Genomic DNA, 24,061 nt, shown 5'->3' on the forward strand with positions numbered 1-24,061 from the left:
CGTATTTGTGTATAAAAAATGTATAAAATAAATGAAAAATATTTTTTTATTATATTTTAAGATTGCATTTATTAGGCCTAACAAATCCTACAACAATATATTTTTTAATAATCTGATCAAAGATACACAAAAATACTTTTTTTTCGGTATAGTTACTAGAATGACACATTAAATTCGAATTCTATTTAGAATATAAGGTTTTATAAATATTTAAAAAAGGTTTTGATTTAAAAAACAAAAGCTTTTCTTTGGGTAGTTTTTACCTTCTCAAATATTCTAATAATTGCCGAAGTTGATAAAATATTAAGTGATACCAGATGAAAACATTGTTAATAGGATGGTAAAGAAATAAACGACTTAAGAGTTAGATTTTTTCAGTCATAGTTTTCTCTTTAAATATTTAATGCTTTGGTTACACAATTTAAAGATTCATTTTCACTAGCTTCTATTAACCAGTCTGCTTTTTATTTCGATAAAACGTTCCTTTCACAAAAACGAACAATTAATTCGAATTTGGCTAATAAAGTGACTACATTTTTAAATACGAGATTGAAGTCACTAAAATTTAACTTAACATTTTCTTTTGTCAGTTTTAGATTTTCAGCATATTACTTATTTCATTATTATTGTTATTTCCCGGCTTTGTAAAAGGATGAAAAACGTTTTCTACTTCAGCCTCGCATCACAGATACAAATTACAAAAGACAAGCAATAAATGCACAAGTGCACTTGATGTGCCCTATTTTAACAATAATTAACCCCAAATAATTTAAAATTTTGCCTTTATATCGTACACTGTAAAAAATGTCTTAGAAAATGTGGTAAAGCAGGTCGATAGCAAGTTTGAGTTTGGTAAGAAGGTACATATTTTTATTCAGTCACACCTAAACTTACACATTATTTTCTAGATTATTTAAAAAAATTTTTCTATTATCATTTTAATTATTCTCAAAAAGCTCTTATTCTGTGAATTGCTCTCATCAAGTTTTCACTTTTCTTCTCTCCATTCCTCATGACAGTAGTCTGATCAATCTTTTCGATTCCACTTAATCGGTGTCTTTTTCCACTTAAGGAATCACAACTGATGCTCGTATTGAATGGTGAACAACAAATTTCCGCATATTTATATTTCAAATCACACTTTAGTTTCCATGACTCAAGTTTTTGATGTTTCCTTTCTCCAGCTGGCAGGCGGTGGAATATTGCGATCGACTTGATTTAATGGAGTTCTGCTTCCGCAAAACTTGCGGCAGGTAAGTCGCCAAAATGCTAGTCTAAAGTCAGCCGAGTAGAAGGCATATATGAAAGGGTTAATAGCTGAATTGATCCAACCTGGAATGAAGTAAACAGTTTTTCCAGTTATGATCACAATATTTTTATTACTCAGCATTTTTTCAAAACTATTCCTAGAAAAATAGTTAAATTTCATTTTGCGAGTTGAAAAATGGAAATTAGCTGTATTCTGAACTTTTTTTTAATCGTAGCGGCTTTTAAAAGTTTTTTATTTATTATTATAGATTACGAGTTCTTAGCACACTTTGTTTTGTAGATGAATATTTCCAAATGAGTAATTTTATTTGATGCAAAAATTTAGTTTTGAATGTTTCTGAACATTATTGTTAGAAGAGAACATTTTAATTATAAATTTCTTTTACTGTTTTAAAATAATTCTGTTATTATTATTTTTCTACCACACTATGATCTGAAAACTTTTTTACACTTCCAACGGGATAACAAAAATTACTTTTTTTACATGAAAGCAAAATAGTAAAATATTTCCATATTTGAAGATAAAGAAATTTCAGGTCCGACACAATCAACTTTTTCTAGAATATGATGTATTCAAGTGAATCAAAAAGAACATGTAACTTGCACAGTTAACAAAAATTCTAAATTAAACGAATTTCTTTTTAATTTCTAATTTCACAAAAATATTTACCATCATTGACAAGAAAATTTCTTTGCCAAATTGAGTCTTTTTGGTTTTATTCGGAAAAACTAATTTTAAGTTTTTAAGACTTCAAAATCTTTCGAAAAAGAATCTGGAAAATTTTAAGAAACTTTTTTATATTTTTTCAAGATCACATTTTTTCGGGGGAAATATGCATTATTTCGAAAGATATTTTAAATCTTTATAATTTTAAAATGATAAAAAAAATAATGTAAGTCCTACGAGGATATCTGAAAATTTAAAATATTAGAGGCTTTGAAAACATTAACAAATAATTTAAAACTGTCGAATATTTCAAATTTTTTTACTTATAGATTTTGAAGATTTTAAAAAAGAAGTTTTTGAAGATTTTCGAAACCTTCAAGGGAATGAAACAAGTTCTTTATGATTCTTAGAAAAATATATAATAATTTTTTTTTGTTCGAAAAGTTAAATTCTTACGACACTTTTGCGATTCCGCAAGACTTTCGATCAGTTTCTTTGGTAAGGCAGAATTGTTTTTAAATTCAGAAATATTTTGAATCATTTAAAATGATTTCCTGGAATACCGGGAAAATATAGATTTTCGAAGATTAAAAAAGAAACCATTTTTACAAATTTAAGAAGTGTTCTACAAACTTAACAAAAAAATTCTTAAAATTCATGAGCAAATTTGTTTTTGAAAAAGATTTGGGAAGATTTTATATGATTTCAAAAATGTTGTAAAAAGAACTGGAGGATTTTGAATACTTTAAAAAAATATTTGGAATTTCCTAAAAGATTTGAGAGTAATGAAAAATTTCGACAAATTCAAATGCAGCTGTAGATTATTAAAGGTACTGACAAAAATGTATAGCTTTTTAAGAGTTTTAAGAGTTTGTAAGAGAATGAACAAATTTTATTAAGATTTCTTTGATAATTTTTCAATCATTTGTATTTTTTTTTTAATAATTTTTCTAAAAAATTAAAAAGATATGAGAACTTTGCAAGAGATTTCCAAGAATGTTGAAATCTGGAAAAATCTGTAAAATCTTAGGTCAGATTTACTAATTATTAAATATTTGTACAAATTTTAGGAAAAATTATTTCGGTTAAAAAGATATTTAGGATTTTTTAGAAGTTTACAAGATTTTACAACTTGAAAAAATGATTTCTGAAAATTCATGAGATTTTTCTTTTAAATTTCTTTGAAAATTGTAAAAGTTTTAAAAATCTTTCAAATTAAACCTAATGTGTCCTAATGTTTTTAAAAATTCTATGAAACAAAATAAATGATTGATTCTTTATCTCACATCTTCGAAAATATTTTTGAATTTTCTTAAGAATGTTAGAAAAACTATGATTATATAATTATTTTATTCTAATTAATAATAGTTATTCCTTGTTCTGTGAATTCAGAGCCTAACTCCACCTTGAATTTAAGTATGTCAAAACTTAAGACAAAACCTTTTTATTCGAAATTTGTATTTTTTATTGATAACAATTTTTTCGTTGAATCGGAAGTCTACATAGATTTAAGATGCTAGTCGAATGAAAACAACAATAAAATCTCTGTGTTATAATTAAATTTTTTCTAATGAACAAGGTGTTAAATTTTGCTACATCTATAATCGATTTTTTTAATATCTCTTGTACTGCTTATTATTTTGCCATATTATCTCTGCGCTGTATTGTATACTTATTCTAATCCTTTTAACCATTAACGGTAATGATAATTTAATTTGTGGTCTATTATTTTGTGTAAGATTATAATTACATACCTAACCACGTGAGACCTTGCATGAGAATATTCGAAGGCTCCATAGGAAGAAAAGGAGTGATTAAATAAAGGATGAAGAATGGTAGCCAACAGGCCACAAACCCGCCTACAACCACCGCTAAAGTACCAGCAGTCTTTGTTTCCCGGGTTACCCTGTTGATGCAACTATGATGATGAGTACGAATAGTTCCAAGCTTTCTGCATGTACTTGCAGCCTCGGATTGGTTAGCAGACTTATCAAAATTATCAACAGTGCCCTCTGAAGCTGTATTTACATCTGACTTGTTCTTCTTTATTATGCTTTTCGTCCGTTTACTCTGAAATCATACAAATTTATTTAGAATTTTGTGCCTGTATTATAAAAGCTTCGCTTACGAGATGTAGCGGTCTAGAACGGAAATCAACAATTGAATCTGCTTATGATCTAAATAGAAATTCCACATCTTTTGCAGACAACGGTATATCAATAGATAACATCCTATGTCTCTTGCTTCCTTCTACTGAAGAGAGTGACATGGAATTTAATTCATTAATTTTTTACTTTAAAAAAGGAATCTAGGTGCACAATTTATTGTTATTCGAGAAACGATTTAGCATATGCGGAACGGCAGAATTTACTTCCTCCTATTTCTTCGAAGCATTTCGTTGATTTATCTAATTCTGAGGAATATAATTACTGCATAATGATCATCAGGATGAAATTAATTGATTGTGTACTCCTGCATGTTTCACCATCTTTTACGATTTAATTGCAAAGTTATAATTCTATAGAAAACGAAAAATGATCATGAACTTTACTAACATTATGTTAAGTAAAACTCTATGTTACTACTAGTTTGATATTTGAAAATGGAGAATAAAATATCCGTACTATCGCTCGACAACCGCCATAAAAAGAAAAGGATGGGCATGGTTGTCGCTTTAGCCAGGGTCAGAATGAGCTACGAATAGTAAATTTGTAAATTGTTCATTGGATCCTTCTATGTTCTGTTACGTGTTCATAGTTATAGATAGACAACTTTCTTATTTATCAAATGAGGGAAGGACTTTTAAGAAAGTTGTTGTATATGTAGTGTGTTTACGGGCATGATGCAAATAAATAATTCCTCATAATAAGTTCTTCATATTTCCCGCGCCCCACGTATCTAACATTAGAGAGACCAGTTGAACTTGTTGTTAGTGTGATTTTATTTGCGTCTTTATCGGCTCATAAGCAATAATTTGTGAGGATGTATTGATTTCACCAAACATCATGGAAAGGTATCAATAGAACATCGAATAACAAAACATATACCATATATAGTCGAATCGGTATCACAAAAATGGTCACTGCTTCTGACATTGCTTCTTCACATTGAATTTATTTATATTTATTCTTTGTTTATTTTTCTTCTTATGTATTAAACATTTCGTACGGGACAATTCTTACTGTGGATATATTCGCTCTTGATTTGAAATATTTATCGAATAAATAAGACCTATATTTGTATATTATTATTGATATATGTTCTAATTTAATGTTGATGTAACAGCTATGCTTTCATTTGATTTAGACACTTTTGTCCCCCTTGCTAATTTTTGATTATCATGATCTTCATCGAATTAAGCTTTGAACTTTCTTATTTAGAATTATATTTTGTTATTTGATATACAAAAGTTTGTTGTATCTTTTTTAAGGGACCTTCGACATTAAGTTCTCCCATTCTAATTAATTTGTCAATTCAGAACAGATATTAAATTTTTTATTTTAAAATATTATTATTTTCCAAATCTATAATATGACATACGAAAACAGATGAATAACTGATTCTGCAATTTACATATTTTAAATAAACACTCATTAAATTTGGTTGAAAAAAATTAAAATATTTTTATGCAGTAATTTAGTTTGTCACATTGTTAAAAAATTAATAAATTGGATATATTCCCCTTTATGTGAATATCTTGAAATGATATTATTTAATAATTATTAAATAAACATATTTTACGATATTCAAAAAACCAAATTTATCTTTTTAAGCCTTAAGACAAATTGTTTTATTTTAATAAAATATATTTAATAATATTTATTTTATTAATTGTTTTATGTTTTTTATTATCTTGTTTTATGAACTATCCCCAGTGAAGATCAACAATAAAATTCACATACATTTCCGGAACTCTTCCGGGACAAAGAAGAAATATAAAAAAGTAAAGGAATTAAAAAAAGAAATAATAGATACACTCACAATTAAGCATTTTTCTATTCTGCTATTTATCTTCTTTTTGTTCCTTAAATATTATTGATTTTCTCTAGTTTTTTCATTAGTTGCAACACCAATATATTCAAAAGGGGGTTTTAAGTTTCTAGAAATAAATATTTCAAAATGGAAAGCTTAATATCAAGTATTGGCTTTATTTTTACTTTATATGCCTTAAATGGAATATTATTTATTGTGTTTCTAATTAATTCTTATTTGTACGCTTTTGTACGAAATCGGTAATTTCAAACAATAATCATAGTAGACATTAAAGAAGATTTACAATTCCGGAAAATTTTATGTTGTGCTAATTTAGAAAAACTAATTTCTTAGTGGCAAATTTCAAGATAAAACGCAATTTTCTAGAATGAATTTAAAAAATATTATTGAAAATTATAACAGGTTTTTAACTTTTCATAGTATTCAACTTAAATTAATTACTATATCAGTATGATTAAAAATTTGACCAAAACTGCAGATTTAAAAAAAACTTTAACTTCATAAAATTATTTTTTTTAATTATTAATATAAATAATAAAACACTGTTTAAACAATAATTTAAGCAAAGAATTAAAATTTTTTAAATAGAAAATAATACAAATCGAGAAAATAAAATATCTGAAAGAAAATTGCTACAAACAATAAATTTATAAACAAAATATTTTAACGTAAAATTATTAGGAGAATTTAATGTACATGATATATAAGAAACAATTTGTACTAAAAGAGCCCCCAGAGAAATAAGAAGCGACAAAAACTCTCAAAATCCAATTTTACACTTATGTAGTTTCTTTGGGACTCTGTAAATCAGACTTCTGGGGTGAAATTTAAATAATTTTTTCTATACTCTATAGATAGTTGTGAAAATAAATGTTAAGGAACGACTCGATATACTAGTTTTTAACGTCGATAATTCTGAATACAATTATAAAAACGACAGGCTGGATCAGTAGTATACTCCGACGAATAGAAGCCAGAATGGGTAAAGCGGTACAGGTCGTTATGTAGTCAGACACATTGTCGAGAAAGACTAAACACTGCACAGTAGACAAAACATAGAATTTACTCTTCATAATCGTTTGAAGACTCAATTTCTTAAAGGATTAAAAAAACAGTGCTTGACAATCTTAGAATTAAATTTATAAGGTCCTCAAATTTTAAGATTTTGCAAATAAATTTTACGTAAAAATATAAAATATGATGACACAATTAGCTATTTTAAGAAAATTAAATTTTATCTGAAATAATTTGTTTAAATAAAGTTGCCAATAATATATAATTAAGAAACATGAGTCATTGATTGAATATAAGGTTTATTATGTAAATAAATATATTTGAAGTCATAGCTCCATCTAGGCTGTAAAGACGTTAACAAATTCTATTATTCTCTGATGATAATACAGATTTCTTGGCAAATTTGAGTCGCAACGCGTGGGATAATAATGCGTGTATTTCTGGAAAAGGATTCTTCTGGCGATCTCTCTAGTAGCTTAATGGGAATACATCCGACCAGCAATCAAAAATTCTTAGGTTCGTTTCCCAACAGAGCTAAAGGAGAAGATCTTTTTTTAGAATTTTTTATTTCAATTAATTCATAGCTTCATCTACTCTATAAAGACATTGAGAAATTATGCTATTCTCTGATGATAATATAGAATCCTTGAAAAATCTTATTTCTCTAAGACAAGTAAGATTTAATACACTTTTTAGTGATATTATATGTAATTGAAGCGATGTTTGTCTATTTTCTTTATTTTTGTCCTTTATTAATATTTAAATATTTAAAAAACTTAATATATTGTGTTCAAAAAAGCATAATTAGATTTATTTTTCGACTTGTACGAAACAATTTTTAAACAAATTACATTTTTTTAACAATTGAAAATTAGTGAAAACATGATTGGGCAATAATTTACCGACTAACAGTTATGGAAGCAAAACGTTCGAAAGGCGTTAATGAATCGAAATATTACGTAACATTCAAATTTGTCATTTATGGGGTTTTCTTTGCAGACCCATAAGGGTGGTTTAAAATCATTCACCCTAAAAATTTACAATTGATTATTATTACTATTATTATTATCTGATGAATACTGGACAATATTCTAAAAAATGAAATTATTTTTATCATATAGCTGTTTTTTAATATTACAATTACAAAAAGCAGAATTTTTTCTAAGTTAAGTCAATGCGAAACTTAATGGTCTTTGCGCTACCGCTGAACATTAACCAATTTAGTCTAAATTTAGAGGAAATAATTTTATCTGGCATTCGAACAAAACTGCGGTAGACCAATTGACATAGTAAAAATGTTAATTTTGGCATAGGGAAATTTCATTAAACCCTCCTTTGTTCGTGAAAAATAATTATGCATTAGGTCCAAAATTGACATGCGACCAACATTTTACATAGGAGCAAAATTTAGTATAGGGGAAAATTCGACATAGGATCCTAAATTGATATGGGACCAACAACTTATGTAGGACCTAAAATAGACAGAATCAATAATTACAATGGGGCCCAAATTTAATACAGGTTCCAAAATGGACATAGAATCGAAAACTGATATTGCAACTAAAATAGACAAAAGGCCCGAAACTGATACAGTGCCAAAATTAGACATAAGGCCCAAATGCAATATTTAGCCCTCATTCAGCATAGGTCAAAAACTTACATAGAGCGCAGATAGACATACGGCCCAAAATTTATATAAGGTCAAATATTGACATTGCGCCAAAAATTGACATACCACCCAAAATTTACTTAGGGACCAGAATAGACAAAGGGCAAAAAACAGACATATTGCCCAAAACTGATAAAGGCCTAAAAATATACGAAGGACCCAAAATTGAGACAGGGCCCAAAATAGATAGGGCTAAAATATAAAATATAAAATATGAGTTACTGAAAAACTGATGGTATCATACGCGCAGTGTAATTATTCATTTATACTATATAACAATCAGGGCTGAGAAACAAATTATCTCACATAAATGGACTCGACAATGCAATCTTTCTCGTATTATTTCTATTAGTTCTTTCCTAACGAACATTTCAAAACAAGTGATTTAAAGAAGCGACATTTTAAATTCTTTTTTTTTGATTAAAAATCGTCTTTTAAGTAACTTTTTGTATCCTAACCTTTATTTTATGTTAATAATAAATTAATTTGTGCAACTAATTAATTATATACGTTCCTTGAGTATATATGCATTGATTCTAATCAATGACGAATTTATGTAAGCAATTTTTGTTTAGATAAAAATTCACATTCTTAAAATTGCTAATTTTGCCATTATGTTTGTTTATATATTATTGCACACAAAATCAAGTTGAAACATCGAAGGGTTTAAGGATTTTAACAATTGAATTCAAAGAATTTCTAAAAAAGAAGCCTCAAAATTCTTTAATAATTAGAACCTGCAGAGGACAAATTACACATTTCAAATTGTCAAAAACTGTATGGAAAACAAGTAATATAGCTTAGTCTATATTCAGACATATTTTAGGTATTTTCTCTCAATGTTTACAGCACAGTCATTTGGGGGGGACACTTAGTGTATGGGGCATTCCACGAAATATTTAACACAATCATTTTTGCCCACGTAAAATATATATATTTTTTTTAAATCAAAAATATTTGATTTTATATACTATATATATATATATATGTTTTTAATTTAACATATTTAAAAGTCCCAAGCTTTTCACACATCAAGAAAACCGTTTAGTCCACTCATTAAAATAAAGTAAAACAGGTTTAAATTGAAAAAATCTATTTGTTTAGAAATATTTGATTTATACTATTGAATAAAAAATTAAAGTGGATTTTAGTATTTGTTTAATATTGCAGTATAAGCAATTGAAAAAGGTACTTTTTTATGAACATAAAACGTTGAAAAAAATTTTCTTGAAAACTTTGCGTGTCATATTGAAATACAAAAATACGTATCGAATATTTTTGAGTGTTACACAAAAATAAAATATTTTACTTGAAAAAAATTTGGTGGCAAATGTTGTGTGGAATGGCCCGTCTGCAATTTTCAATATTTTTAAATCTAACCAGTCAGTATTAATGGCTGCCCTGGGATTTTCTAATTAACATAATTTTAACGGAAAAGCTCACTTTTCGAAAAAACGGGAAAAACAACTAATTTTTTATTCCTTTTTGGAAATTGAAATTCATTCAATACTCAGAAATGTGTGTGTGTGTGTTTCAATTCTTGTTTTGATTTGAAATCATGAAAAAAGTTTATGTTTCCTGAGATTAGTAACACGCTTAATGAATTTCAGTTGTGATTTTTTTGTTAAAGACGTTTTGCAATAGTTTAGAAAATTTACTTTTAGGATTAAAAATTTTTCCACTCAATTATGATAATTTAGTATTTTCATTAACTAAAAACACACTTAATAAATGATGGTGTAATATTTTTTGTTTAAGGCAATATTTTTTAATCTATTGACAACGGTTTGCTCATTATAAAGAAGCTATAAATCAATTATTAAGACAATTATTTTTGAGCCGTGGAGGTAAAATTTCTGAAAGAAACAATATCTTCATAATGATCGAAATATATTAAGAAAATTTCGAAAACTAGAATTTTCTCAAAATTTTCCATGAAAAGTAGGAAATGGTTAATAATTATTTAATAAACCATTGAATAATTTCTTAAACAAACAATATTATTCCTGGCTCCTATTAATTCTAAAAAATACTGATTTTTCATGATCAACTGGATGAAACTAAAATTTCTTAATTGATAATAATAGTGTAAATAATTAAATTTTTTTAATAATTATAAACTTGTCGCTCATCAAATACAAAAAACTCAAAAAACGCCCGTCATCTCTAGGATGAGTTTGATACAAAACCGCTATTTCGCATTTTCAGGGAATTTTCGGCGCACAATACAAAAATTTTTAGGCGTCAAATTTAAGCAATAAAGGACGTACATTATTCTTTCAATATTCCTTGTATTCAAGAATTTGAGAAAATAATGCAATTTCTTTTTCCATGAGCCTTACACTCTTACAAAAAAAAGTTCTTTTGAACCACCCTAGTGAGCACTCAGTCTGAAGGGACAAGTCATACATGTCAGTGGGTATTCAGAAGAGAGAAAGTAGTATTTGTCGATGTGCGGTCAGCCAAGAATCTTGAAACCATTTTGGTCATTTCTTTTTATTATATAGAGAAATCTGATAATTGAGTTCATTCTTCTGTCCCTGCTATAAAGAAATAAGAAAGAAATATCAAAGAACTCAAGTTAATAGTCTGGAACACAGATGGTATTAGTTCTATTGTAGATAACTTGACTACTTCCAACGGGAACTAGTTGAATCTGATTACATTTTTATTTTCAAGTTAAGCAACAAAAATCTTTTTCCTGAACATAAATCAATGATACTGTTCGTGAGATTAATATTAATTCCACATGAATATGGACTTAATTCATAAGAAGTTTGAAGTTATGTCACTCGAACTTTACCTAAGTAGTTATTACTTGCAAACTCTGATTGAAATGATTGATTTTCTTACTATCAAAGGACGACGACGCCCAAAGTTTTCGCTTTCAGTTGCCTCTAGGTTCCTGTGCCTTCCAGCGATAACACAGGAAATTCTGGCATAGACATAGAGCATAACGAGCATTGGAATAAAAAAGGATCCCATTGCTGAAAATATGACGTAGGATGAGTCCATGTTATATGAACATTTTGTGCTGTCTCGATTTGTGGCCTGTGGAAAACAGCCTAATAAAGGTGGACTAGTTATGGCCCCTGCCAAGACCCAAACGACGACTATCATCAATGCCGCCAGTCTCTTGCTTCTTCGTCGTCTACTGTAGATTAGGGGCTGCGTCACAGCAAGGTACCTTCAATTTCAAAAGAAAACAGAATGAAAAATCAGTAATCCAATGAAATCATTATTTTATGTAAAATTACGAATAAGATAAAAATCGGTAATCTAAATTTATTTATTGCTAAATATTTAGATTAAACTTTTTTACAATCTTGTTAAAAGTTTGAAACGACTTAAAATAGAAATTACAAAAACAAAGTTTCAAAATTTAGAAAATTTCCACTAGAATGTAGAAAAAACTTAGGAATTGGTTGAGGGGCTATTCACTTCGGCAATCATGTTTAAACGCACTATAGAATAAAAAAATTAAAGATTAGGATGGTCCTTATTTTTCGATTTTGGATTCTTCATAGTCTCACCCCTCTGTTTTGGTTAAATGACCAAAAAAATGATCTACGTCAAATTTGAGCGAAATTCGTTAATATTAACATGTTGCACAAAGCATTTAAAGTTTTTCATGCAATTAACATGGGGAAAAGTACCGTTACATTTTAAATGCAGTTAATTTTTTTATATTTCATCATCTTTCTTCAAAGTTTACAAAATGGCGGATCCCTAAATCTAAACCAAAATTACAAGTTTCACAGATAATAACAAAATATCGTCAAATTCTTGCAAGAGGCAGATTTATTCACTAGAAAGCATGTGATGATAATTCAAATACATCATTATTTAATATTTAATATTTCTTTGTTGCCCGAGTAAAAATGCTTCGACTTGAGATTGACTTGGTTATGTCTTGAGTTCGTCTCAAAACTGAGTCGTCATATAGGCCTCCACCTTACTTTTATGGCCACGACAGGTGAGATGGCGTTTACTTGTCTCAAGTCAAGACTTGTCTTGGCTGAGACGACGTCTACTTGTCTCAAGACAAGCCTTGTCTTGGCTGAGATGGTCGAACTTTTTTCGGTTCACAAATGAGATTAAAATTGATGAATGAAAAATTTGTAATTATTAAATTAGTTATTTTTAATTTGAAAATTCAGAATCTGTGGGTCTGAACGAGTATAACCCTTAAAAATTTTCTTAAAAAAAAAATAAAATTGTAACTTTCTAGACGGATCTCCTAAGCTGTTCAAAATACGTAAAAACAAACATATATATATATATATATATATATTGTATACAAATATACGAGATTGTTTAATCATTAACAAAGATTAGATTTTATGACAGTCAGAATTACCCTTTTTTTTAGGACAGGTATACACTCGAATTTATAAACCGCTCGTGTTGGTGTCATAAAATTTTGACTCAAGAGATAAAGTTATGTCTTCAAGACATAGAAACTTGTATACAAGACATTAATTAAAGTCTGGCTCCGTTTCAAAACTGAGACATACTCAAGTCGACCTTTTCGGCTTCAACATGTCTTGATGGGGGGCAATACAAGTCGAAGCATTTTCATACGGGTACTCGGTGACAACTTTGCAGGTGTGAATTAAAAGACTACATTATTGTGAAGGAACATTTTCTGTTATGCATGAAAGTCAATATTTTGAATAATTCAAAATAACGTCATATAAATTACTCAAAAACTCTCATTTTCTATGCTTCTCAGCCAAAAAATCTTTAAGTTTTAAAGAAAAATCAATTGTATTGTTATAACATGTATGGTATGAAGATCTCAAAATTTTCAGTAAGGTATAAATGGTGCCTCATTACTATTTTTAAAAAGTTACGTTATTTTGACAAACTTAAACAAAATACGAAGCTCGATTTCGGGAAGGATGTAGTGATTCTCAAAACTTGAAATTTATTTGAAACTTTGAAAGCCTCGCACTTAATAGGTGAACAATTTTTAAACTTCATAGAAAAAAATTTTCCAGTATATTACAGCTTCACAAACTTTTCAAGCATGTGGTTTTGAGAATCACTAAATCCTTTCAGAAAGTGTATTTTATATTTTGTTTGAATTTGTAAAAATTATATTACTTTTGAAAATAGTAATGAGGCGCAATTTCTATTGTAGTGAAGATTTCGAGATCTACTTCCAACCATACACTTTGTGACAATAGAATTGATTTTTCTTCCAAATTTGAAGATCTGTGGACAAAAAACATAGAAAATACGAGTTTTTGAGTATTTCAGGAAACTCCATGTTTAATTTTTCAAAATTTTGACGTTCATATATTCCGGAATATGTTTTTTTATAATAATGCAGCATTTTAATTGATACCTGAAAAGTTGTCACCGAGAAACAAAGAAATTGAAAAAAAAGTTTGGGCGGCCATCCTAAATTTGTTCAAAATTTTTAATTTCAATTTTTATTACGTGCTTTCTAATAAATAAATCTGCCTCTTGTAAGAATTTGAAGAGATTTTGTTATTAATTGTATAAATTGAATTTTTTGTCCAAATTTAGGGATTCCCCAGTTTGTAAAATTGGAGGAGAAAAAAAGTTTCATGTCGATATATTTTTTGAACATAGTCTAAAGATGATAATTGTGCAGAACCAAAGAATTCCGCGGAAATACAAAATAATTAACAGCATTTCAAGTTGTACGCTACTTTTCATCATGTTATTTGCATGAAAAACTTTGAGTGCTTTGGGCCACATGTTAATATTAAACGATTTCGCTCAAATTTGGTGGAAGTCATATTTTTGGTCATTCAAACGAAGTAGGGGGGTGAGACCAATGAAATTTAAAAAAATCCATAAAGAGTGAATAAGGACCACCCTATGAAAAATTTACAATCACGAAAATCAGATTAAGATTTCTCAGATGCCAAGATTCAGCGAATCAAAAACAGATGAAAAACAGTTTTAAGTCTCGTCGGAAATCTAGAGATTTTTCTAAATCTTCGAAAATCTTTATGAATAAATTAATAAATTTAAGTGTAAACATTCCAAAAAATTATAAAAATGTTAACAGTTTCAAATTATAAATGAAATTAATTTCAAATCAAGAACGTTCTACATTTCATGTCGCGGAAGCTCCAAGCAATGAAATATGTGATTTTTAAAAGAACGTTAAGCAACTTGTATTTTTCCGGTTTAGAAAAAAAAATGTTCTTCAATTTACAACTATTTCAATTTCGAAGTCTAAATTAAAAAAATTAACTTCTATGATTTGCACCTAATTCTGAACTTTTTTGTTTGTTCATAATATAAAATTTTCAAATTATATTCGGATACATCGAAAGGTGCGAGAAAATGTTAAAATGAACATTGTACGTCCCAGAAGGTTCTATGAGTAATACCCGTTACTTTTATGTGATACTTTATACAAGAAAATGTTGAAGTTTTTATTTTTATTTAAAAAAATTCAACTTGTTTAAATAATTTTTTAGGTTGCATAAAGCTAATAGGATTACTTCTCTATATAGGTGAAGACTGTAACAAAAATATGATGAAAATTAATAATTTTATTTGATTTCAATATTTTTAAATAGTTCAAGGTGGCCGTTCTAATTGTCGGAAATCATTCATAGTCATTTTGTTCTATCCGAAAAATTTGTCCAATGTAATTAAAATTAAAAATAAACTAAAAATTGATGCATTCAAAGTATAACTCTTAAAAATTTGAAGATTTAGAAAATGAACCTCAAAAACTGTTTAGTTCAAATGCTTGATAAATTACACGTATTAAATAAGAGCTTTTATCGCTTTTTTCTGGTTAAAAAATATAAGTCCATGCTTCGATATAATTTTCAATAATGCAAATTCTGGAATAAGTCGTTGTAAATTAATAGTCTTTAAATTATTATTCATACATTCAAAACTTTTATTCACAAATTAAAATTTGTTCACAGGCTATACAAATCCTAACGTTGAAAGTTTAAGTTTAGCACTCTTAAATTTTAAATATACAAATGATCTATTTCACACGATTCAGTTTTAAACTGTTATGTTTCTAACATTTAATTTAAAATTACTCATATTAAACGAACAATTCAATATTGCTAAATATTAAAAAATTGTGTGACTAAAACAAAATTAAAACACGATGTAAAATTGAATAAAAGTGTTTTATTAATAAACCAGTTCAGAATGGTCTTGTGAAATCAATTACTGCTTATTTTTTACTACATTAAATACAAATAAATTAGGAAAATAACCAATCAATCATGCCATATTAAATTTGTGAAATTTGAAGTAGTTGGATAGATTTGTCTTCTAAAAGTATCCCGGTTTTCTGAATTTCAAGGCCAAACAGCCATTTTTAGGACTGAGATAATTTTTTTCTACAAACACAAGTTGGAGTTTTTGTTATAAAATCATTCATATATTTTATAAGCAATTGTCTATATTCTTATAGTTTTGAAATTTTTCATTTCCTGAGAGTTTTCGAAATAGGACAGAGAAAAACATCAAAACCTGAAAAAGTTAAATATCTGCAATAGCTCAAATACTATAGAATGCTAAGGAAATTAAATACATTATTTATAACATAAATATAAATATAATTCTTAATTTGCAAAGCCATAGCAATGTTGAGAGCACGAACTCCTGTTTATAATTTAAATAACGCTTTTAAGAACATAAACATACTAAGTAATGTAAAAGCTTTCATGTAGAGAAGTAAATAAAATTTTATTTTATCTAATGCAATCCAAATGTTACTAATTTGATTCTGCGAGTAAATACAAATTCCTGTCATTTAACCATGCTTTTCGCGTTTAGAGCATTTGGTGTTTAGTTGACTATATTTATTTGCACAAGGTTGCGATCCTGTGAAGCTTTTCCTCGTAATCTGGTTATCGGTACATGATGGAATTGTAAACACGATCTTCCTTTCGGTTACGTACCTGTCTATGGATATAGCGCATAGCGAGAGGATGCTGGCTGTACACAAAAGAACATCCAGAGAGACCCAAGCTATGCATAGAATTTCACCCAGTTTCCAGGAACCACCATTTAGCTTAAATAAATAAATCCTCTTATTAATAATTACTCTGATAATTATTTGTTCTTATGTCAAAATGACACATTTGTAACGAATTTAACCGATAAGATTTATTCATAAATTGTACTATTTTCTCTTTTAATTCAAGAGATGAGGTTGACTTTCAAAATTCGCCAGAAAAATTGAGAAAAAAATTAAAGTGATAAAATCGCAGTATTTCCTTGAAATATAAAAAATTAGTCATATGAAAAATACTATCGTTTTATTTTGTATTCATTTTTTTTAAAGTTGTCACTAATATGACTAAAAGAGCGAACTTTTTTTGCTTAGAACCTTTTAAGAAAAGTTTTTTGATCTTTTTCTGACGTTTTTCCTCTCTCGAAATTTTCGATACAATAGGAATAAATTAGGTTGTACATTTATTTGTTTTAAAGCAATCATATTTGCTGAGGAAATTTTTTTAACTTGTAGAAATTGAAGGGAATTCGGTTTAAATTATTTTTGGATACATTCTACTGTTATTCATCCTTTTTAAACTTTAATATACTAAATTGTGAATAAAAATTAAAGGAATTTGATTTCGCGACCTATTAATTAATTCATATAAATGAAAAGCACTTGAATAATTTTCTCATAGAAAGACGTACTGAGTTCATTTAATGAAAGCTAAATATCCAATTAAAATCAGAAGAAATTTGATTAAAAGCGTGTAATATAAAGTTGAAACTTTTGACTATTTTCTTCTTCATCATTCCAAAGTCTTCCCTTTTCTCCTCACATTTTGTAAGTATATTTTATTTTTATGCTCCAAGCGTAGAATTTTGACTTTATTGTGAAATACATCTTTAAATAAAATTATTAAAAGTAAATTGATTAAATAAATTCAGATCGCATTAATTGCACGGATTTGATATAATTTGATGTAACGTAAAGAACAAGCAACTGCCTGAAATTCAATCAAAATCGGAGTTGACTCATTAAGTAATAAGTGAAGGTGGGAGAGGATCGAAAATTCACTTTATTAGTTTAAAATTTAACTGTTTTGGTGAAAATTCGCTTCTTTTTATTAACAACTTTTTAAATAAATATTTTCATATTCCAATGTTGGTTTGAAATTTTTCTTCTTCACTTAAAAATTTAACTATTTCATTGCCAATTTTTTGTTTATATAGAAATTCCTGTATTTGGTTGAAAATTCATGTATTCTGTTCAAAGTTGGTCCTCTTAAGTTTTATTCTAATCTTCTTGGTTACAAAATCTTGTTTGGGATTTTTTTTTATGTGATGAAAATTCATTTTTTTAACTAAAAATTAAACTGTTTAATTTTTATTTAAAATTGATTCTTTTCAAATTGTAGATATGGATTTTTCAATTGAAAATGTCTGTTTTCGTGAAAATAACTTCTCTTGCAGAAGAAATGTTATCTTGTTAGCAAAAATGCAGCTTTCTGTTTGTCAAAAATTCAACAGCTTGATGAAAGTAATTCCGTTTTGGTTGAGTAAGGAACTATTTAATTGAAACTTTTTATTTTCTGGTTTAATTTAACTTTTTCATATTTAAAATAAATTTTTTGTTTCTAATATGAATTTTTACATGATTTGCTGAGAACTGATCTTTTTGAGTAAAAAATCAACTAATTTCTTTAAAGTTGAACTTTTTTGTTGTGAATAACCTTTTGTGTCGCCAATTCATACTTTTGGTTAAAGATTCTACAAATTATCCACTAAAAGTTTAAAATCCAATTATTTGTTTGCGAATTCATGTGTTTTTTTGAAAATTCATCTTTTTGGGTACAAAATTATTCTTGTTTCTTGAAAATTCATCTTTTCGGTTCACGATTCAACTATTTCATTAAAATTTGATCTTTTTTATTGAATTCAACCGATGGAAAAATAATTTCTTTAACGGAAAATTTAACGATTTAATTTTTGCTTAAAATCTTTCTCTTGAAAATTGAACTATTTGGTTAAAAATTCAACACTTTTTGGCTGAATAGTGATTTTTTTGGTCTGCTGATTCAACTATTTTGTCAAAAATGTAAACACTTTGTTCAAAATGGAACTATTTGAATGAAAGTTCAACAGTTTGGTTGTTGATTCGGGAGGGGGGGGGTCTCCAAAAATGCTAACGTAGTTGATGGGCGGTTTCTAAGTAGAGTACATTAAGTCATTAAAGTTTTTAAATTAAATTTTTCTGAAAAAGGGTCTTCTTACTTCGCTTTACTGGGAAACGAACCAAAGAACTTACGACAGCTGGTCGGCGGCTTTTTTGATTAAGCTATTACAGAAATCGAAAGAAAAATCCTTTTTTAGAAATATGGGCTATCTCAAGAAAGGAGTTACATCTATGATACAATTAAATTTTAAGGAATCTCTAATGTCATCAGAGGTAGTTACTATCGATCAGTGTAGATGTCATTCTACAATCTGTGAAAATAGACATTATAACTATCGATCAAGTTAACACCTTAAGGAACAGAAGATATTGAACGTCATTTCTGACTACATGGAAAGTAATTTGTTTAAATTCTAAAAAAGAAGAAGTAAAGCCAAGTGACAAGATCTGTTTTCAAAAAAAGGTAATTTACAAATTTAAAAAATTTATTTTTTATCTTGTCAGAAAGGACGCTAAGAATTTTCTGTTATTTGAAGAGTTAATTTGATCGATAGTTTTGATTTCTATTTTCACAGATTGGGGAAGCACATCTGCACTGATCGATAATAACTACCTCTAATGATAATATAGATTCCTCACAACTTATTAATGCTTGCTATTATTAATCTATTATGCTATAATCTATTATGCTATTTGAAGAAAAAAATTAAGAATTTACATTTACGTTCAAGTCTTTCAGAATTGTTTGAGTCACTCAAAGATCGTCTCACATTCGTATTCACCTTGACTTGCTAATTCCATTTCGTGTAAAGGTATGTGAGGCTGTTGCATTGATGCGTGTGTGTTTAGGTCTTGTTGGATTAAAAGCTCTCGCTTAGCATTTCGTACATACTTCAACGCCCTACGAAAAATTCTATATTTGCGATGGAGCTGGCTGTAATATATATTTGAAACTAGGTTACAACACTTAACTGGGATTGTTTTAAATTGTGTACATTTTGTGATAGTTTTTACGAAGTAGGGGTCAAACTTTAAAAAATAAAAATAGTGCGCCAAATTGTCTAGATTACCATTTAATTTTAATACTGTTTCATGATAGCGTCAACAGGGGCTCAGCGGCGTATATGTGGGGAAAAGCGGCACACAGTGGGAAAAAAGCACCTTTTTGGACAAAAATCGACCGACAGTGCAATTCTTAACAAATTTTGATGTTTTTTTTAGAAATGACCGTAAGGCTTCCAGTTATAAGAAGTAACTGCGAATATTTTAATTCGACTTTACGTACATTTTTATTGAACAACAAAGTTACAACTTTTTGTTGCTAAACTTTTCCGTGATACCATTTTTTCTAAGACTTTCTAATTCATCAAAAAAGGTCATAAATCAATTAAATAAGTAACTAAATATAATTTCCAGTGGGTTAGAGTAACTAAAAAAGTTGTCAATAATGTTATAAACAAATTAATTCATAAAAGTCATTTTTTGTGATTCGCAATGATTAGCTAATTTTAACCCATAGCCTTTGTATTATAAAGTATCACAGATAATGATGTGCGCTTACAATAAGTTAGGAATAGATAATAATTGCCAATTATTTAAACAATTTTTATTAACAAATGCACATTCTCACCATTTTTTCATGAATAGCTCTGATTTTTTTGCGGAATCAATGCAAAATGTCTTGCAAAAGACTCTTTTTTGACATATTTAAAATAGTGACAGAAACTGGTAATTATTTTTAAACAATTTATGAACAAATGCACATTTTCACCATTTTTTTAATAGGCTAGATTTTTTTGCAGAATGAACTGAAAATGTCTTGGCAAAGACTGCTTGCAAATAAATCTTCCTTGAAATAAAATAAAACAAATGAAGCAAACAAAATCAGGAACGACTTGAAGTTGCTGCAGCTACAAATAGATTTTTTTTGATATCAACTATACCTAAAAACAGTTGAATGTAGCAGGAGCACTTAAAGTATTTTTTAACATGGTATACAGAATAAAAAATCAGCACTTATGTGACATCATTTGGAATAGCGATCCACAATCAAAATGTAACAAAGTAGATTTTATTTTTGATAACAATAATGCTGCGTCTTCTCTTGATGAAAGTCAGTTAATGGTTATAAGAAAAAAATAGGTTGAATCTTTTATGCCTTTGTATAATAGAAAATGGAAAAGTGTCTGTAGGAAAAAAGCATTGTTCGTTTAAAATCATGTTGCATTTCTAGAAGCAGAGTTTAAGGTACCTTTTGCTTGCTCACCTATCCAAACAAAAGGTTTAACTAATGTTTTAAAGAGAGGAAGACCACGATTATCATTTGAAGATGGATCCGAAAAGACGAAGAAAAGGCGCGTCCAAGAACTTTCTTCAAATTATAGCAAGCAAGAATGATCTAAAGCACTTTCATTGATCAAAAATGAATCCGATAGCAAATCTAGGAAGCAGTTTCGTAAGGAAGATGATGACAAGAATAAATTGCAAAGAATCTTTGCGATGTACGTGGATTTAGGTCTGTCGAAGAGGAAATACGAAAAGCTAACAAAGTAGAATGAAGAAATAACTGGCAATGATTCATATCCGCCGTATTTAAAGATCTTCGAAGCGAAAAAAGCTTGATATCCAGAAAACGGTAAGCATATAGAGACATCTAATTTAGGAGAAAGTGTCCATTTCATGAGTTTACTGGATCATACAGTAAAACGAATCTTGTCACAAATAGAAAAAGATGATCTCGCTAATCTTTTTGGTAAAAAACTAGTACTCTTTGGAAAGTGGGATATGGACGGTGCTTCTGCGAATCAGATGATTCGCAGAGCAGTGATTCTAGAGTGAAAAAAACATCAGCTATCACAAGAGCCTTTTTGCGGATAAATCTTTCTTTTTGATTTCCTTTGCCCCTCTTCAATTAAAAGCAGATGATGATATTATTTGGACGAACAAAACACCTTCATCTGTCAATTTCTGTAGGACAATTAAATATAACTTTCTTAAAGAAACTGATTCTCTTGTAAAGAAAGAGTACAACTATCACATGAGACTGCTGGAAAAAGTTCGTACCTATTCCATTGGTGTCAGTGGAATGAGTTTTGATATCAACTTTGACTTGAAGTGTACGATGATTGATGGAAAGGTATGTTATATTCTAACTGGACAGAAAGCATCTTCTCGCTGCAATATTTGTGGAGTTAAATCAAAACATGATAACAACTTACCATATGTAGCTAAAATTCCATGCAATGAGGCACATTATAAATTTGGTCTCTCGACGTTACATGTCTGGATTCGCGTTCTGGAATATTTGTTACATGTTTCCTACAATATGGATTTTATAAAGTTTCCGCAAGAAAAGAGGAAGAAAAGGAAATCAAAAAATCAAGAAAGGAACGTATTCAGATACAATTATGATCCAAACTGGGTTTAAAAGTAGATTTGGTGAAGCAGGGTTATGGAACAACAAATACCGGAAATGTTGCCCGTTCCTTTTTGGGAATAGCTAAATCGGTTGCTAAAATAACTGCTTTGGATCAAGATCTGACCACCATATTCTACGATATATTACAAGTTATAACGTGCGGAAGGATAGTTAATTGTGCGAAGTTAAAGACTTACTGTTTAGAAACCTCTGCTCTTTGCATAAATCTTTATCCTTGGTATAAAATGCCACCATCAGTACATAAGCTTTTCATTCACGGTAAAGATATAATTCAATCTTTTGAGCTATCAATTGGATGGTATTCAGAAGAGTCGCAAGAGGGAAACAAGAAGATCTTTAGAAAAGTTAGAGCTAATAAAAGCAGAATATCTGACAGATAAATGACGAACCTAGATGTTCTTCATCATCTTCTGCTCCATTCGGACCCTTTAATAAGCAGTCATAGAAAAGAAGCATCTAGGAAGATGAAACCTCTGTCAGAAATGGCTGAAAGCATGATAATCTCCTAGGAGTGAGCTCGATTCTTATTTACTGAAGCACGAATTCCTGCCTGAATTCGGCCCTTTTCAGGTCCACATAAGTCAAAAACGGCTGAGAGTATCACAATCTCCAATAAGTGGACTCGATTTTCACTCACTGAAGCACGAATAACTATAAACAATATGACAGCAAGGATTCTTTTGCAAAACATTTCGAATTGATTCCACAAAAAAAATCAAGCATATACATGAAAAAATGATCAAAATGTGCACTTGTTTATGAACATTGTTCAAATAATTAACACTTTTCGATCACTATGAAAACATTATGATTAACATTATTATCTGTGATACTTTATACAAAAGCTATGGGTTAAAATTAGCTAATCATTGCGAATCACGAAAAAATGACTTGTGAATTAATTTGTTTATAACATTATTAACAATTTTTGTAGTTACTCTAGCTCACTAGAAATTATTTTTAGCAACTTATTTAATTGATTCATGACATTTTTTAATGAATTTGAAAGTCTTAGAAAAAATGGTATCACGGAAAAGTAAAAGTAGTAAAAGTAGTAAAAGTTATTGAATGTACTGTCCACGTATTAGATTTATAATCAATTATAGAAGGGAAAACAGGCAAACAAATGGTAAAATTGACCTTTTATGTATCTATTTTCACGATTTAGGTTAATTTTTAATGTAATTCTATTATTTTCTAAACATTTTGCTATGCTCTTTTATTAACTTCATTTAAATCCTCTTATCTACATTTCTATCACTTTTGACCCTATTCATATTTCTAATAATGCAATTCTTTTATATTCACGCTCAGCCTAATTTATTAGAATTCTTTATACAATGATTATTACATCGTTTTAAATACCATGTTATCACTATAGTTATCCTAATTCTCCTTATTGTCTTCTTATTATTTCTATACTGTTTTTTTTCTATTGTCTTTTTACATTATTATCAGAGAAGGTATTAGATTTGTGTAAAATTTGACTCCCCTTCCCAATTTTTGTCAAAGGTCCACGTTTTGAGACCCCCTGAATCCGAACAACAGGTTTTTATGACTGTGTCCCTCTGCCTGTATGCCTGTCTATCTGTATGTATATATGAATGTATGTATGTATGCACGTATGTATTTATGTATGTATATATGTATATATTTATGTATGCACGCCTCCTTGTGAACACCTTGGAAAAGAAAAAGATTGATTTTTAAATGCCCCACAAGATTATTATAACAACTTTTTGAACTTTCTTAAAAAATCAAAATTTCTAATTTTAACAGCATACAAAATAATGCAAAATCCAACAATTACATTTTTCCATGCAACAATTTCACAGTATTTCAAAGATTTTCAAATATATATAAATGTATTAA

At 28.5% G+C, this 24,061-nt stretch overlaps 1 protein-coding gene across 1 annotated transcript in view; it reads right to left on the reverse strand.

Annotated features, from left to right (window-relative positions):
* Positions 1-801: 801 nt before the first annotated feature.
* Positions 802-24,061, reverse strand: part of LOC117167453 (tyramine receptor 1-like) — a 365,191-nt gene continuing 341,931 nt past the window's right edge. Inside the window, exons 5-8 of the mRNA XM_033352408.1 lie at positions 16,538-16,650; positions 11,466-11,799; positions 3,691-4,006; positions 802-1,332 (exon numbers count right to left, since the gene is read on the reverse strand). Coding sequence (XP_033208299.1) covers positions 1,157-1,332; positions 3,691-4,006; positions 11,466-11,799; positions 16,538-16,650 — 939 coding nt within the window. The 3' untranslated portion in view covers positions 802-1,156. The remainder of the gene's footprint in view (positions 1,333-3,690; positions 4,007-11,465; positions 11,800-16,537; positions 16,651-24,061) is intronic.

Source organism: Belonocnema kinseyi, chromosome 2 (genome assembly GCF_010883055.1).
Source record: "Belonocnema kinseyi isolate 2016_QV_RU_SX_M_011 chromosome 2, B_treatae_v1, whole genome shotgun sequence".
Classification (NCBI taxonomy): domain Eukaryota; kingdom Metazoa; phylum Arthropoda; class Insecta; order Hymenoptera; family Cynipidae; genus Belonocnema; species Belonocnema kinseyi.